The 19,850-nt window shown below is 34.1% G+C and overlaps 1 protein-coding gene across 1 annotated transcript in view; it reads right to left on the reverse strand.

Annotated features, from left to right (window-relative positions):
• The window catches only part of nrip2 (nuclear receptor interacting protein 2), a 54,406-nt gene that overhangs the window by 10,395 nt on the left and 24,161 nt on the right, over positions 1-19,850 (reverse strand). The window contains exon 2 of the mRNA NM_001123515.1: positions 10,931-11,281. Coding sequence (NP_001116987.1) covers positions 10,931-11,281 — 351 coding nt within the window. The remainder of the gene's footprint in view (positions 1-10,930; positions 11,282-19,850) is intronic.

Raw genomic sequence — 19,850 nt, forward strand, 5'->3', positions numbered from 1 at the left:
TAATATGCTACAATATTAGTGTTGCTACAAATAATACCAAATAATTAAAATGTGCCTATTACAGTTCTTTTGGAATTAAGTTTTTTTTAAGAAGTCTTACCATTTAAATGTTACCATGATTTAACATGAGTAAATTGCATTAACAAATATATATATATATAAATATATATATTTGATTTCAGATTTTTTTTTTAGCTGAATATTACATTAAATAGATATTTGTTGAGTTTACTTAATTGTGCAAACTTTTTACCTTAATTAGATTAAGTAATTGTCAGACTACTTAAGTTTTTTGACTTAACTGGATTTGTATTCGAGTTGGTAGTTTTACAATTAAATTTGTACACATTTTAATTAGTCTAAATCATCCCTACATGACTCCCTATATGTTCAACAAAAATATACAATAACACCTAATCTTTGACATTTATTTTCCAGTATGGCACAAAGCATGTGGGGAACTAGAATTTGCATGGTTAGGTGAACTCATTCAGTTTAGGTTCAATCTTATACAATTAAATTTTGAGTTCACGCAACTTGTTTCTATTAGACTCAATGAACTTTAATCAAAAGTGTACATCACATGTACTCATTTCATTTTATTAAATGCACTGCTTGATTTTACAGTGTATATACCTATAATAATAATAATAATAATAATAATAATAATAATGTGTAATAATGATTTAAGTACTTCTATACCTACTGCTACCACTACTACTACTTATAAAAGCATCAATAATGTTTTACAATAATACTATTGATAATAATATTCTTGTTCTTGTTATTTAATTTAAATGTAAGTTAATAAATTGTTATTGACATTATCTTTAGTGCAATTATATTATTAATGCTAGTCTCCACTCTGTAGCGTAGTAAGAAGCCTTCGCTGAGATATTTGGAGGGATTTGGATCTGTGTGTGGCATATGGACTCTCAGCATGCGTGAGGACTTAAAGACAATACGGCTCCACCTACACGCAGCTAAAGCCCTTGCCCATTTGCTCACTGCACATTTAATGAGTGAAGGATGATCTCTGCGTCAGCACACCGTTACAGATAAATATGTGGATGAGAGCATTTGGTGAAACCTCTTTGAGTTTCCTGTCAGTCAAGGTGAGTTTTCGCCCCCGCAACTTTCCTACCACATGAAGGCCCACATGAAGGCGGACGCGGCGCCTCTCAGAGCCCATAGATGCGCGCCGTTAAGCCCCTCACAGTCGTTGTTCCGACCCTGTTTCTATGTTCCATATACACTTGCACGAACATGCAGGTTTCCTTGCATTGTTTCACGCATGTTTCTTCCTCTGCTTGGTGTACTGAAAGTGTTAGGTTGCAATGCTACAGTAGACACCTCAAATTAAACAAGTCCATATAAACACTATCAAAGAGGCAACTGACTGTCAGGTTTATTCCAGCTGTGAATGAGTCTACATTGAATTCTTAGTGCCTTTCTCTGTGATCAGGGATGTACTGTATTTTGCATATAAATACTTTCATTTGTATATAAAACTCGTATACAGGGCTTGACTTTAACTTTTTTGATCACCAACCACTGTGGCTAGCAGTTTTCCATCGTTACTAGTCATTCGGCATTTTCCCTAACCACATTTTTGTTGTTTAGAAAATATATTTTGTATGCATAATTGTGAATTTTGTGTTATTTCCACATCTCCTCGTTCATTTTACTTTTTTGTGTATGCCCATGCTCAATGGGCATAAGCAAATGGGTTGTGTTTTTATTGCTTGTGTCGAAACAAGCAAAATACTGCTGTATACATACACTTTTTATTCAACAAAAATGTAAAAAAAAAAAACAATTGATATTTAAAAAAAGATATTCTCATGCGTCTAAAACTGCATAGCAGTCTGTCCAAGCTAAAGGTCCCAGAATACAACATAATAAATGAATGTACATCTGCAAACTTACAGATTTTCTTTTTTTACTTTTTAAATCTGAGCCTTATTTTACAGCTTTATTTAAATCTGAGCCTTATTTAACAGCTTTAGGAAGTATTTCATTGTGATAGGTCAGTCGTTTATGTTACGAATGGTGGACTTGAAGGTTAAAATTATACCTGTTATTTAAAGGAATAGTCAAACTGCCAGAGGTTAAACAGGAACAAACAGTAACATAACAAGTAAAGAGTAATCTGATCATTAAACGATCCACAAATGAAGAAATAGTCCAGGGTCAAAAAAATACCGTTCCTAGATACTAGCCACTCACCATTTTCACTAGCCACAATTTTGTTGTTGGGAAAATAGATTTTATATACATGAATTTGAATTTGAATTTTGTGTTCTTTCCACTTGCTTCCTTCATTTAACTTTTTTTGTGTATGAGCTTGCTCAGTGAGCAAATGTGTGGTGCTTTCATAAAGTGTCGCATTGCAATTAGTTTTCTTTCACAGGACTTTTGAGGGCTCAACGCTCTAAGGGTTTACTACATTTTTTCCTCTGGCCATACCAAACTAATTATTTCCTTGCCACTAATTTTAAACAGTGTGTCAAAACAAGCAAAATACTGCTGTGTACATACACTTTTTATTCAACAAAAATGTAAAAAAAAAAAAAAAAAAAATTGACATTTAAAAAAAAAAGATATTCTCATGCATCTAAAACCATGCATAGTAGTCTCTCCAGGCTAAAGTTCCCAGATCAACGGTTAACTATGCATACACCATATTAATGCTATTGTAAAGGATGATTAATAAACCATATTACCAAAAGTAACTGTAAGCAAAAGACCAGTGCTACTTACAAAGAATCTTGAGCCCTTGAAGGACTCTGGGTACATGAGCATTGCACTAGTTTTGTTTCTAGGCACGGTTGCTTTGTGCAAGGAAACAGCATGGGAGCTTTTAAAATTTCAAGACATTCTCAAGTAGACACCCTCCTTTTTTTGCATTTTTAACAGATTTGTGTGTTGAGCATCAATTAAGACAACATTAGCACCTGCTATGGAACATAACATGCTAACTTTAATTGTTGGGAAAACTGGGTAATTTTTAGCTTTTGTCAGCTAATTTCATCTTCTGGGTTTAAAATGATTTTTGGGGCGGGATAAAAATTGGTGATGTAGCGCGAATCTGCTAGTGGAGTGATGACGCGTCAGTTTTTCATAATTATTTATAGTGGAGTTTTCTTATCCTATGAGAAAATCCTGCTTCTTAATTATTTATGAGAGCACGTGCAAGCACGAAGGCAAGGCAGACCTGCCAACTTTGAGACCCAATGACTGGGTGGAGCGCGTCCACATACGACAAGCAGTATTTAGCCGTTCATAACAGGTTGTAACGTTATGTGTTTGTTTCCATGATTCACAGGATGTGTTGCATGTGTTTCCCAATGATGCTGTCAGGGCCGATACAGCATAGCTGTTGGTTTGCTGCAAGCATTTTTGTCGAGAGAGCTAAACGAGAATTGGAGCATGGTGGACTATTATCAGTTGGGTTCGTTACCATTCAGACACATCGCCTATATGTGTGCTGCTGTGTTCGCCTATGTAAAATCCTCCAGATTACCAGCAGGGTTAATGGTTGGAATTGACAGGGCAAGAGACCTGCTGCACTGCTATTCACTGTGTCTGCATTTAGACCCAGGGATTCAGGAAAAACAAACTCCTCATTTATAGTGTTTACATGATTATCTTTATAATATAACAAATTGTGGTTGTGTGCATATGAAAATACGAATAATATATGTAACATAGCATTTAAATTAGTTAATTTTTTTGCATTTCAACTTTGTAAACTATAAAATCATGGGTCTCCTCACAGTTTGTGTCTCATTTTGGAAGCCAACTTACAGTTGTTCCTCTCTTTTTTTTCCCTGCTCTGCTGGCCACTCTTCCCTCTGCTCGCAGTGCTCCAAGCCCATTTTAAAGCATTTTTTTAAAAAATTTTGAGGTAAACTTGAACTGAAAAAGGGGATTTCATGGCCCTTTAAACACTCGCGTGCATCACATCAGCTGTGTGCACGACACCAAAGCCCTTATCAGTGAGTGAGTAGTGTGCATGTCTCATCATGCGCGTGATCTTCCTCTCATTTGGTGTTTACCTGCTTTCTTTTGCTAGCACGAACAGTTGTTTTTGTCAGTCGTGCTGCTTCTTAATTCTAAAATTACATTTGCACGCATATTTACAAACAGTCATGAACTAAAATTCGAATCTTTAGTGATGAGCCAGCACTGCTAATTTAATAATTATTTTCAATCAGCCAAGGTGGCTAGTGGGAGTAGCTGTCTAACCCGCCACAGCTGAAAGCTACCCACATTTAGCGGGTGTTAATGTCAAGCCCTGCTTTTATACTACATTTTACACTTATATATATATATGGACATAAATACAGTATACAATGTTTGTCTAGACAAGCTTTTGAAAATTTATTTTAAAAAGGTTTGTTGTTGTGCAAGTGCTTAGCTAAAGGTTTAGTAAAATTGCTTGAAGTTAGCAGGTCTGAGGCTTCATAATAGTTTTACATTTAAGTTTTAAATTTGTTTGTTGGATTTTAGCTTAGATGTAATGTTAAACTGAGTTGAAAATCTGGTGTTATGGTCATACATTAGATAGAAAGACAGACAGACCTGACAGACAGACAGACAGACAAAAAGAAAGAAAGATAGAAAAATAGGGATGGAGGGTGACAGATACGAGCAGATAGACGGACATACAGACGGCTGGCCTATTGTAATGTTGCCAACTTGTTAATGACATTTTAATGTTTTGTATGTCACTGTTTAAGCTACATAGTTATAAGCAACCTGTGTTTTACTAGTAACACCTTATTAGCATGTTGACATGTTGCTTTATCAAGCTTTTATGACATTTTAATGTTTTATATCACTGTTTTAGCTGCTAAATTGCTAGCAAGCTAAGCAAAATGGTGTTACTAACAAGTTGTAATGTAGCTTTAACAAGTTACTTTGACATTTTGTTACAACATTGTTAGCCTGTCAAATGATCAATTAATTAATTAGAATACATTTTGCCTTTTGCTAGCAAGTTTTAGAATGTTTCTGCACATAGCAATTGTTCATGTCTTGTTAACATGCTACACATGTTGTAATCGTAATGCATCAAAATATTTCACGAACAATGTTAATTTTGCTTTAAGTAAATTAGTTTCGACTTTGATACTCATGATAGACATTGACACAGCAAATGCAAATAGTTTGATTTTCTTACTTTTTTTTGTTTCTGGATTCGTTGTTTGGAGTGATGGGGCCTTGAATATACTAAAAGCATTATTATAATTTGTTATAAAAATGCTCTGATATTTTTCTTGATCGTTTGAATTGCAGAATCTGAATGAAATCCTCCCATTGTGAGCTGTAGTATGACTTTATTCGATTGCTGCTATTGCATAAGTGTGTGTATGGATCCACCGGTGTGTGTATGATACGTTTATAATGAGCAAAATCATGCATGACTTCTCTGCCTCAGAGTGAAACTTATCTTTCCAGAAGAGGAGGCATAATTCGCTATGTATAAAGCTGGCCCACTTATCTGTGCTTCATTATCAAAGCTTTAATTAGATGCTGACTGATTCTTTCCATTGTTCGGTTTACCTGTGATAAAACCACTGCACGTGTTTTTGAGAGCACTCAGTTCATTTGAATTGACAACTGCAACTTACAAATGAAAATGCGCATATATTTTTCTTATTTTAACTTTTTAAATCTGAGCCTTATTTTACAGCTTTAGGAAGTATTTCATTGTGATTGGTCAGTTGTTTATGTTACCAATGGTGGACTTAGAGCAGAAATGAAATTAAAATTATACCTGTTATTTAAAGGAAGGATCAAACAGGCAAGGGTTGAAACGGAGCACACAATAACATAACTGGTAAAGGGTAATCTGATCATCAAGCACAGAAATAGTCCAGTGTAAAAAACATGTAAAACATGGAACAGAGAAATGCTGCAAAAGTCCACAGCAAAACAATACTCAGCCGTGAAAGTGGTAATTATATGTGAGTCAATAATGATCTGTAGTTGTAAGTGTAATTAAAGTCTGGATGATGAGTTTCAGGTGTGTGTGAGTGTAATTAGAGCAACAGATTGTGGGAGGTGTAGTACGAGTAGATGACTAGTGCTGGATGGATAGGTGAAGTTAGGCCTGTCTCAATTATAAATATATTAAATTATCACATAATACATGGACATGACCTCAATCATTGTTGGTGATGCAATATATATTGCCATGCCCATACATAAAAAACAATTCTTGCAACAACAACAAAAAAAAAAAAACACTGAAGTATTGGCTATAAATTACTATAGTATATTTTCATGTGGGTGCCTGACAACTGAAAATAGATCTGATACCAGATATCTCAGCCTCTGTTACTTTTTACCTTGCACTTTTTCGTTAACATTTATTATTATTTATTTTGAATATGCGTTTTCACATTCTGATTCCAATGCCTAATTAATTAGATTGTTAATTTAATTAAATTTAAAATGAAATGAAATATTAGGTGTTTTTTGGAAAGGTGTACTTGCATTGTTAAAATATTATTTTGTCATTCCTGCATTATATAATGAGTGGCATAAAATGGTCTTAAATAGAGAATAATGTCATTTATTGCAGTATATTTTGGTGCAGCATATTGTACGACAAAAATAGATATCATGGCAGGCCTAAGGGGAGTGTCTTTGGAGTCTTGTGGGCAATCCAGCTGATAATCGGGACAGTTTCACTCTGGTTTTTGTTTATTATATTGCTTTATGCTACATTTTTTTCTTACTCTGTATTCTTAACTAGTTTTCTAGTATAAATATTTAAACATTCTTGAATCAAGATATGTTTAATTGAACAAAAGGACTATGTATTTTTAAAGTTTTATTTTTTATACTATATTAACAGGTTTATTTATTTTTTCATTAACTCCGTGTTAGTAATAGCTCATAAATTTTAACCAATATAGTTATATTACATCTGTTTTTACACTACATCATTTTCAATTTTTAAATAGTTATTTTTTTTGTATAGTTGCAAGTAAAAATACATTTGTAGTTTTTAAAGTTTATTTATATTACAATAGTTTCTATTGTTAATAGGTGCAATTATTAATTGAATATTGGTGGTGCATAATACATTTTTTTCATGTTAGCTTATTTTAATAAAAAAAGTGCACTGATCCATTAAGTGATTTTAATGGATTAACAGAGCTAACTTAAAATCAATGCATTTTATTTAAAAAAAATAATAAGGTTCTTATTTTTAAGTAAACTGAACACACAGATATGGGCAACTACTCTCCGTGTCATATTTTGGTGATAGTCTAATGTGAGTCTAGTGTTTTGTTGATTGGTCTTGTTGTTCTTGAATTGTCAGCTGATGTGTGTAGGCTGAGGAAATTAGCAGCTCTTTGGTTCACACCAAGCCTGTGATTGAATCTGCTTTAATTTAGGTCTATTTTTACTTTGCTCAATCACAGCATGAATGGAGAGTGATGGAGAGAGGTGGTCCTGAAGCACAGCTCTTTCTGATGAGATTCACTTTGCAAAACAGAGAGTGGTTGAATCGAAGTGGGTGGCAAACAAAGAAACTTAAAACAGAGATGGAATACATAAAAACTTAAAAACAGAATTTGAAAACTGTTTTTTCCAGGTCTAAATCATTTTTATTAAATCATATAAAATATATAATTATCATTTTTGTTGATAACCTTTGGATAAATCATAGAAATTAAGGTATTCTAGTAATAAATTAGACTATGCAATAACTTATAAGTTATTAAATAAGTAAATAAAGTGATAAAGTTTGTTATTGTTTATTAATTAACATTTATATAATGACAATAATAATAATAATAATAATAATAATAATAATAATAATAATAACATTGTTTAATGTTAGATCATGATAGTTCAAGTTCATTCAATAAAATATACTTCTACAACATTTAAATCTAAATTTGTTTACATTTATTTTATGTGAAGTTTATTTATAAACTATTTTCGAGAGGATCACTTGCTTATGATTGTTCATGGCTGGTCCCGCTTCAGCTTATGATTGATTCACCAATCAGACAATTCCTAATTCACCAGAGTTTCTTATCTCAGTGTCCCTCCACCCACCCCTACTCCCTCTTCATTCTAGATGGGCTACACGGCGGCCCAGTTTTTAGCACTGTTGCCTCACAGCAAGAATGTCTCTGGTTAAAGTCCCTTCTAAACCAGTTAACATTTCTATGCAGAGTTTTGCTCGTTCCCCCCATGCTTGCGTAGGTTTTTCCTGGGTTCTCTGGTTTCCTCCCACAGTCTAAAAATCATGCAACCTTAGTAAATTGAACATACCAAATTGACACCGTAGTCAAGCTCTTAGCACGTCGTATATCACTACTTAGCTGTCCCATTATCTGTCTTTAGGCAGAATTAAGTCAAGGGAGTTCATCGAGATCTACCTGAGCTCAAACTCCCCTCTCACCTTGCTAACAGGAGGGAGCCCATGGCTCGAGGATCTCATGGTTCTCTCCCAGGACAGCGTGCCAAACAAGCTTTATTACAAATCATCATCTTAGTGTGAATTTGAAAATACTTTGTGATGGTAAAGCAATTTATTAAAAAATGACTGTAAAGCCATTTATGTTACAAAATATTTCAAATTGAGCAAAAGGGACAGTAAAGTTATTTACAACGTTAGAATTTTTTTTTTAAACTGATCAACCTCAAAATGTATAATATGAAATGTAATTAATTTCTGGTATTTTGACACAGAATGTATCACAGTTTCCCCACAAAAAAAGCATTACAACTGTTTTTAACATTGAAGATAATAATAAAAATGTCCTCTGCATCAAATTATCATATTAGAATGATCACTGATCGATCAAACTAAAGTAATAATGCTCATCTTTCAGCTTTGCCATCATTGAAAATTAAACAAGTTGCATTTAAAATGTATTAACACTGGAACAGTTGTTTTCAGTTGTACAATTTATTAATATTTCACTCCATAAGTGCTTTAAATCAAAAAAGCAACATTTCCAAAGATTTCCTTTGAATCTTTGAAAAAATCTTTGAAAAATCTTTGAAAAAATAAAGATAAAGATAAAAATAAAGCTCAAATCTCTAATCTCAAATCTCTAATCTCATATAATTCTTTGTTATCATTCATTGTAAGTTTCTGAAGTTGCTGAAAGTTTTGAAAAGGATGGCTGAGATAGATGTTATGTCACCATACAGTGAGTCACTTGCGCCCCAGTTACATCATCACCATCATCATCTCTATTATAAACTTGGCATGAGGTGTTTCACTGATTCGGGCTTTTTGGATGCACACACTGGCCCTCTAAAACCCTCTCAAACCCAACCATCGAGAACAATTGGCTGTGAGGAAAATAAACCCATGAGTCATAGAGAGCCAGAGCTTGTGTTTTGTCATCACAGCAAGCTGTTATCTCCACTATTATAAGTACAGACAACTGGGAAAAGACAGAACAGAGCCTAGTAGAGTTGGTAAAAGTAACAATATTCGATAACTCAATATCGTTTAAGGTCGGTTAAAGCGGTTTACGGTTTAGTCAGTTTAAACGATTAGTTCACTCAAAAATTCTCTTATTTTTGATAAAAAACATTCTCTTATTAAATACAACCTTTTTTTGTTTTTTTGCTTCTAAAAGTTTTACGTTTAATGAAAACTGGATGAATGACAACGTGAATTCAAGGTTCATGCTCAACATTGGGCCATGCTTGATGTTTTAAAAAGGATAGTTCACCCAAAACTGTAAACTCTGTCATTGTTTACTTCTGATGAACACAAAAGATTTTAAACAATGTTTAAAACCTGAAAAACATAGAATTCTACAGGATTGCTTTTCCCTACTACTGAAGTCAAGGGTTGCAGGTTTCTAAATAAATTAAGAGAAACCCCTAAAGAAACTACATGATGAGTAAATTCATTGATTTTCTTTTCGGCTTAGTCTCTTTATTAATCTGGGGTCGCCACGGCAGATTGAAACGCCAACTCATCCAGCACATGTTTTACGCAGCGAATACCCTTCCAGCCGCAACCCATAACTGGGAAACACCAATACACTCTCATTCACACATATACACTATGGACAATCTAGCCTATCCAGTTCAATTATACCACATGTCTTTGGACTGTGGGGGAAACCTGAGCACCCAGAGGAAACCTACGCGAACACAGGGAGAACATGTAAACTCCACACAGAAATGCCAACTGACCCAGCTGAGGCTCGAACCAGCAACCTTCTTGCTGTGATCCGAACGATGATGAGTAAATAGTGAGCAAATTTAAATTTTAGGTGAACTGTCTTTTTAAGACTGCCAATTGGGTATTTGCACAGCTAGTGTTTTTCAGACAATGATAAACTTCCTGTGAAAGCTTAATGTGACTTTTTTTCTATTTTATAAGGTTCCTTTTACAGCATCGTTGTTGTAATGTAATTACAATACATTCAGTTTAATAGACTTAAGCATTGATTTAGTTGCGCAAGCGTAAAATGAGATGAAAGACCGCGTAAAGTCTAGCGCGGTCAGGATCAGCAGACTTGCGTAGAAACTCCATTGAAAATACTGGGGTAAAATAAATTGACATATTTTAAAGACATATCGGGGGAAATTGAATTTATTGCAGTGCTACATGTCCAATCTGAGACCTATTTCATATTGTACATCTATCAGGCAGTGAAGATCACTGATTTTTCAAAAAATCGTGGCAATTTTATAATGGAAAGAGTTCACCGGAAGCTCTGAGGCTGGATAGCTGAAATAAAAAGTCTGTATGCATATACCCAATTGAAGATAAAAGCGTAAATATCGTCAATTCAGTTACCACTGTGCTGTTGTAATATTTCCCCATTGTATCAAAAATGGCATGAATCAGTGATATTCTTCAGGGTATCACATACATAGAAGTCAGAAATTCCAGTATTGTGAAAACACTAGAGCCTACCTTACACTGGACCACTAGAGCTGAGAGACTGGCTGCTCTTTCTCCCTCCTTGAGCTCTTTCTTCCTCTGCTCTTTCTGTTTGGAGTCAGTCTTTCCTCCTGCGTCACTGCTGTCTCCTTCATCTTCATCATCCCCATCCTCATCAGACCTCAGGCTCTTTTCACTCTCTTCAGGAGACTCGCGCTCCTCTGTGGAATCATCCACTGTGCTCTCGCTCCTCTCCTCGGGCTCTCCAGGCTCTTTGCTGTCTGCTAGGGGTGAGCGGACATGAGACGGGATATCCCGAGTCTCTCCACGCAGACGGGGGATGTTGCCTTCCAAGAGGCGCCGCTGCACAATGCTGTGGGGTTGCTGTACGGGGAGGGAAAGAGAAGAGAATTTTGTTAGTTGTGAGTTTGAGTTGGCATGTGAGCTTTTTCCTGCAATTGGTTTACTTTTGAAAGTATTATAAAAAAATGTGTGTGTTCATGGAGAATCTGGATGTTTTATTGTTGCATTTGGTGAAGACTGAGGCTCATGATGAAATGAATTAGTTTTAGAGGTCATATGTTTTTTTTTTTGGCTCATTATTTGACTCAAATACAGACTGAAAAACTAACTAATAAAAATAGTTATTAATTTACAGTATAAAACATTAACAAAGTTAAAATTATATTTAAATATTAAAAAAAATCATAAAAGTCAAGACAAGTCGAGCTTTATTGTCATTCGGCTACATGTGTGGACATACAGAGGAACGAAATGTTGTGTCTCGCAGGACAGCAGTGCTACATAAATTAATCATAAATACAAACACAACACTGGACATAAGAGCTATTTAAAAAACTATGCATAACTAACATATATTATAAGATACTTATCTATACACAGAAGGCTATACAAGTACTTTTAAATGAGACTGAGTTGTCCAGGATATTGTGCAAGAGAGGTAATAAAAGTGAATAATGTGCAAAAGAGGTATTTAAGGCTTAATACTGTGCAAAAGAGTTATTTTAGGTTAGCAAGCAGTGCAACATGATTGTGGTACATTTATAGTAAACATCGTTTTCATTATTGAGTTCTTGTAAGATGGAGTTTGGATAAAGTGTCAGGTGCTTAAAAGAGAAAAGAAGGTTTCTATCAATCAAAGTTTATTTCTAGAGCACACTTAATTACAACCTTTGGTCGACCAAGGTGCTGTACAGTAGCAGTAGCAGGTAAAAACAGCAATACACTATAATAAAAACAACAATATAAAACAATAGTAATAACTTTAAGAGTTTCCAAGAGGGAATACGTTTAGTATAACCTAGGGACTGTTAAATGCACTCGGAAAAGAAAGGTGAGTCTTTAACGTTGATTTAAAAATAGATAGAGTGGGTGCTGTTCTGATTTTTAATAGTAACTTATTCCATAGTTTCGGAACCACAACTGCAAAAGCTCTATTGCCCCTGCATTTGAGATGAGATCAGGGTGTTTGCAATAGATGGCAGTCGGAATTTGATCTAAGCGATCAGGTTTGGGTCTTAGTAGTGATCAGATTAGAAAGATACGGTGGTGCTAGGTTACACAAAGTTTTATAAACAGATAAATGTTATAGTCTCCTTGGAAATGAACCGGAAACCAATAAAGTGATCGCAATATTATTTGTGGCTACTCGTGAGCAAACAGGCAGCCACATTTTGGACCATTTGAAGACTAGAAATAGAAGATGAAGGTTGACCAATATATAAAGTATTACAATGATCTAATCGCGTGGAAATGAAGCATGAATAGTCGTTTCAAAACTCTTCCTGATTAGGATGTTCTACAGGTGGTTTGTAAACCCAGTCACCTGAATGAAGCACAGTTTGAAATGCACAATGTTTCCAAGATACATGGAGTGATTAAGAAAGTGTCTATAGTGCAAATGTGCAACCTAGAGTCAGAGAGATGAGAAAAAAAAAGTCTTTTCTACAGGTGGTTTGTTAAGCCCACTCACCTGTAATGGAACATACTCAAGAATGCATGGGGGTGGATAAGATTTCAGAGGGGGGTAAGTTTATACTATATTACTGTAAATTTATGTTTGGCAACTCTGAGTTTGTATCATGTTAATATTCTGTAATGTAATGTAATTACATTACAGTTACATTACATTACAATACATGTTAATATTCTGACATTTATTTTACAATAACTTAATAAAAATAAATAAAGTTCCACTTACTGTAGGTGAAAAAAGCCAGAACAGCACAAAAAAAAACAGTAATTATGAGGAAAAAAGTCAAATCTAGTGTGAATTTTCCTTTTTTTTTTTTTTTTTTTTTTGCAATTGTGGATTTATATCTGGCAACTTGAGGGACAAACTCAGAAATGTATTTTCTCTGAATCGTGACATTCTACAATTTTCTTTTTTTTTTCTAGCAGAGACAGGCTCCCATGATGTTTTCCTATTACTAAAACTACTGGGCAAAACTAATTTCTAATTTACAAGAAACTAATTTCTTTCAATTGGATACACAGGCATTATCAGTAAGTACCAGAGGAGCTATGTCATAAAATATATAATCCCCTTTTCACATTGCTGCAGTTTGGAAGCTGCTGGGAAATAAAACAAGTTCATGTGTGTTTTATCGTTTTGTTTTCCATTACAGAGTTAGACAATAAAAACAGTCGTCAAGTTGTTTAATTTAAAATTAGACAGCGCCACAGTGACTGCCATCACTTTAATGACTGATGAAATCTGTGTTTTGTTTTGGCCACAGATATTGTTCATTCCCAGCAGACGTTATTAACTTCTAATGCATTTCTTTAAGTAATGTTAAGGGAAGGAACGTTTTAAACAAATGGGCTGAGGCTGTGGAAGTTTCTCTGTCAAACCACTACATCAGTTGCGCTGCATTACAGAAGTCACAATGTATTGCGCTGCATTACAGAAGTCACAATGTATAAAAGATGTCAAATGAATCTCTGGTGTACCCAGAATGTTTCTGCGAAGTTTCAGCTCAGAATATCCCATATTATTTATTACAGATTACCCCAAATTGCATGTGAGCAAAGATATTTTTGTGTGTATCCCTTTAAATGCAAATGAGCTGCAGCTTTCCAAAAAAGGGCCGAGCTTTTAGATGCTATTCTGACACTCCAGAAACAACAAAACAAGATAATCTCACACAGCAAAAATGGCAGAACAAAGCCTTACATGATCAAGTTAGCTGAGGAGCAAGAGCTTAGATCAGGGCTATTCAATTAGTTTGTCATGAGGGCCAGTTCATGAAATCATTCCAAATGAGGAGCCAGAGAAATATGACTTGCAATACAAGTAATGACAGCCTTTTTGCTACTTAAGACACCCACATTGTATTTTTCTACACTAAAATGTTAATATATTGTATTTTGAAACTACACAACTGAGTGGATACATTTAATATAGCTAGTTGTGGAGTAAAGTGTTTAGTAAACTCATAAATTAGCATATTACTGCTCTGTTTCATTCTGGTGGCCTTTTTTAAATATTACGTTATTAGTACAGTGCTGTTATCGTTAAAGAAAGGCGTCAGTGTGTATTTTACGAACTGTGAATTTTATCTTTTGCTAGTACTTCTGTGTATTTAAATATCTGGAACTGAAAATAAATGTTATTTGGTGATTTATGAAAGCAGAATGCGACTCTCTGGCTCAGAGAAAGCCATTGCAGAAGAGCAGATTTGAAATTAGCAGCTGATTATGTGACAATCTCAGCATTTTAATCACATCGGTGTGATTGTACACTCCAGGTGCTATTTTATACATCAAACATGGAAACATTTCAAGTATCCCGTAACAGACATATTGTACAAATAAAATCATTGGTTGCAAACAACATTCACTGTAAATTCTATTGAACTCCTTTTTGGGAAAACAGCAATTGGGATTTTTAAAGATCATACCCATCCCCTCCACTCAGCTTTTAAATGTTACCATCAGGCCATACTGTAGGTTTAAAGCTCCTAGAGCCCAAATAAATGCTTATAAAAAGTAATTTGTCCCAATTGCATTTGTAGTCCTAAATCGGATCACAGTTTGATGTGAATAAGGTGGTTGTTGAGAATGATCTGTAGCAATATGTGTGGGGCTAATATACTTTTTAAGTTAAGTTTTTAAATTAATATGCTTGTCTTGTTACTATTATGTGATTGGTTGTATTTATGTTACCAGTGCTAGACAAATTTATTTTCTGTGCCTAAAGCAAACAATAAGCAAACAAACATATACCATTCTCACATAGAAATGTCGCTCAACCTTAAATAAAATGTCTCATGGGTTCCTCAAAGGATATCTGAGCCTTCATTTGTGTTGCTGGGCCTTTAGATATAAGTGGTTGATTTTGTTATGCTGCTGTATTTCTTTTAGCTAGAGAACCCAATATCTCAGGTTTATTTGAGCAACAAATCCTACAGATTGTCGTTTCTGACAGAATATTAGAGGAATAAGGTGATGTGTGTGCTGTACAGGTGCTGTGTTTCTGTATGAGAGGTTGTGTGTCACTGTAACTCGGTTAGAAAACAGCTGCCATTTCCACAGCAGGCGACCTGAGGAAACCAGACTGCAATCTGATCTGCTTTTAAACTTTCTCTGCTTCTCTAATAATACAATTATCAGGACCTCTTGAAAGTGCCACTCAGATATTCTCAAAGGGGAGGCTGAAAATACACAGAAATCTAGATCTTTCCTTCCTTTTCCATACCATCTGTTTCATCTACCGCATGTAGAGCTGTTCTTTTTAAGACAGATAATGCAAGACATATTTGCATATTTTTACTTATCTTTTAATAGATGTATGATACATTATTTTGTACTAATAAGTGATAAAAAACAAAAAAATATACATTGTATTTATATTAGAATATAAATATATTCATTAAACTACTAATTTTATCAAACTAAATATTGTAATTTTTTACAATTTTGTCATTTATTAAGATACTGGTGAACTGATGAATGCATTTTATGCATTTGACATGACTGGACTTTGCTCCTCATCATCCTTACACCTTGATGCACATGACAATGTGTAGTTATCTTTTTTTTTTAAAGTGAGGTGTAAATTGCCATCATGCATGAATGAAGGATATTTTTGCACTTTTACACACAATACTTCATGATCCCATTACACAATAGTGAAACCGCATGTCAAAATAACACATTGTCAATATTTTTTAAGACCACCCCAAAATTTTACAGATCATGTTTTCAGGGGAGCCCATGCCCTGTCTAGGCCCGTAGTTCACATCCTGTTTGGACTAGAAACAAGACAAAAACTCTAAGAAAAGCACTTTGTACACTGTAAAAAGTGAAAACTTAAACAAATTACTTTTACTAGTTACAATTAAAGGAATTAAGTTTGACAAACTTAATTTCTGACAGATTTACGTAATAAATTAAGTTAGTCCTTTTAGGTGTAACAAGTTTTAGTAATTTGTTTAAGAAAACAAGAATGGAACAGTACATACACAAATCATTGATTATAATATAGTTACTGTAATAGTAACAGTAAAAATACTTTTACCGTACCAATCATTTCCTTTTCATGTTAATATCAAAATAATACTTTATGTTTTGTGGCAAATACACGTATTGCTCATTATTGATAGTGAATAATACTTGCCATAAATAAATTACTAAAACCTGTTACACCTAAAATAACAAAAATTCTAAAAAAAAAAAAAAAAAAAAAAGCACTTTGTACACTGTAAAAAGTGAAAACTTAAACAAATTACTTCAACTTGTTATAATTTAAGGAATGAAGTTTGTCAAACTTATTAATTATTTAATTGTAACAAGTCGAAGTAATCTGTTTAAGTTTCCACTTTTTACAGTGTACATGTACAGCAGTACACATTTTTTATAACTGTCACTGTAGAATCAAAAACAAAAAAATAAAAAGAAAATTATTTTAATTATTATTATTATTTTGAAAAGGAAGGAAACAAAATAAAGCCTGCTGTATCCCAATTTACCAAAACACTGAATCAAAAAGACCTTCAAATGATTCCTCCTGTGTCAATCATTATTTCAATTATAAATGGATCCCAATTATGAATGTGTCAGCTCACCAAAACATTATCACAAGGTATTTCCTCCAGCTACGCAACACTATTGATCCTCAGCTGTGGGTTGCATGCTGTGTAATAGCATTTTTACTATAGACTTTTTGTATATTGATTGGAACTGAGTGCATTGTTCATGTGGCCGAGAGCAGCATCCCACATCACAATGACAGTTTTGTTCCTTTTTGATTTCTGCAATAAAATCAGCAACTCATTTTCACCAGCCACTGTAGATTCATAGCTTTCAGACACTTTCATTAAATAAAAAGACACAAAGGTTGTAGCAATCCGTTTTCTTATTCGATGAGCTTCAATACAGCGTGATCAGACATTGAATTTCATGAAACTTTATCTTGACTCCAAGTCAAAGGCTGAGATGGTATTTTGCAAAGCTCATTTTATCCCAGCGTGATGAAATGACCTCTAGAAGAGCCCTTACGTTCCTCGTGACACCCCCTAACAGAATGAGAAAAGGCATCCAGCTGTGACCGGCCTGTTGACCAAACCGCAGACTATCTTTACTGCTGCTCTACATCCACGCGCAGGTCGATTAGATGGCTTGAAATAATTTGATTGCGCTGTCTGAACACAAACACATTGCTCTTGTGTCTGGCAGCTCGTCCTGGTTGACTTTGGGCTCAGATGTTGCATATATTTTGGGGCTTTTTCTTTTTCAAAAGCAAAAAGGTGGTTTATTGTAATCTCACGACAATTCGTCACTTTTTCATTTAGTAGCTGATTTGTGTGAATTTGTACAATCTCAATCATAACATTTAGTTATGCTCATAACTTTGATTTGCTTATGCTACAATGACTTTACAGAAAAACGCAAAACATTTCCGAGTCAGGTCAAGCAGTGATACTTTGTTTTCCTCTCTTCACCAATGTAGATAAAAGAAAGGGGAATATGCTACATGTTGTGTTCATTTAATACTGGCCTACATAAGGAAGGAGAGCTCTCTGTATCAAAGGACTGTGCTACGATTATCCTGAAATGCAAAGTTTATTTCAGGAAATCAGTGGAATTTTGATAGACTGCTTATCATACTTCACACATTCGTGTATGTAAACAAGTCCTGAACAGAGAATGGCACTATCTATAGATATTACAATAGATGGTGGAGACATCAACGTGTCGAAGCAACTGATCGAAAGCAGACCATGCTTTCTATTATAGTGTCTATGGGTAGTACGTCAAATGCACACACACACAGGGGTGCGCCAGTCGTTGAATCCAGCATATAGGGGTTCACAACTGCCTGCCACATTCTGTCTTTGTTTTATGCAATGTGTTTGTCATAAAGTTATCTGTAGCTCAAATCACGGCATTCTGTATTTAGCTTTTCGCATGTTTGGTGGCTCTGAACTGTCAAAACACCTCCCAAAGTGCTTTTTCGGATGCAAAATGCGTCAAAAATCGAACGTGGTTAGAATTTTTTATGACAAACAAAAGTTTCGGAGGCAGTGTGTCAATGCGATTGACAACATAAGGTGGAATAATTTTTTTAGAGTGCGAAAATTATGGACGAAAATGTATTTAAAAAACAAAATTTATAAGTTTGCTCTTGTTCATTTTTTGCAGCTTGTTCAAACTCCTTGTTTAAAACAAGCTGAATAAATAGAATTCTTGAGGTTTCTTGGGACAACTTAATTGTTTTATGTTCGATTCACTTAAATTTGTAGAAACTTTTAAGTTAGCTTTATCGATTTGTGTTGGGACAACAAGAAAATATTATGCGGAACCCTTAATTTTTTTTACAGTGTAGCCACTAAACTAACAAAGCATAAAATAGCTATGTTTCCTCATGAGATCAGGCTGTTTATTTACAAAGGCAAACTTTAAATTGATTCTTGGTACTTTTGTGAGCCAATTGGGACTCTGAATGCACAAAAGAGGACCAATCAGAATCAATATGAGAGAAATTGAAGCTACATTATTGTCATAATTTCATTCCCCCCCCCCAATCAAATTTGTTTCAAAATTTTTATTATTTTTTTTCTTCTGTTGAACCCAAACCTACTTTGAAGTAGCAGTTGACTTACATGGTGTTTTTTCTTACTATGGATGCCATTGGATGCATTTTACTGTACCAAAACTCTTCAAAATATCTAAATATATAAGTTTGGAACTATCACTCTAAGTCTATAGTCTTTGGAACTATCACTTTAAGTCTATATGTAAAGTCGTGCAATGAGCAGATATTAAATATCTATATGTTTTATAAATATAAAAATAAATATAAAGTGGCTGTAAAAAAAAAAAAAAAAAATTTTAAAAACTGAACCAAATGATGCAGAATTCACTTCTGCACACATTTTAATTCAAAGCTCATAAACTTATACCTTTTTGGAAAAAACAAACAAACATGTCTGTCAACACAATAATAATAATAATTTTAAAAAATTATATTTATATTTAAACATTTTTAATTTTGGGGAAACTATGAAAGTATGTCCTTGATTTTAAAATGTACATCATTTAAAGCATTTTTTCTACTATTTATGATTTCATTTAAGATTGAGCTCAGTATCTTAATCTAAAAGTAGAACATCTGAATGCAAAAGTACTGTTAGGGAAATAACAAAACTCTTCACTAAATGGCTTATTTAGTTTAGTTTTAGTTTTGTTTTTATTCTTCTGTATGTTTATTACTTTTCCTTCTTTATTCAGGAAATAATTAGCAAATCAAATGACGCAATTACCCTCAATATGACCCGCAAGGTTTATTTATGAACTGTATGTGGCATTAGCTCATTCCCTCAGTAATCGTCAGGTTAATTGGACTGTGATGAACATCATTACAACACTCTTCTTTTTAATGAGGTGTGTACGTGTGTAAACACTGACACGATAATTCATTTTGAGTGGG

This window comes from Danio rerio, chromosome 4, assembly GCF_049306965.1.
Source record: "Danio rerio strain Tuebingen ecotype United States chromosome 4, GRCz12tu, whole genome shotgun sequence".
NCBI lineage: Eukaryota > Metazoa > Chordata > Actinopteri > Cypriniformes > Danionidae > Danio > Danio rerio.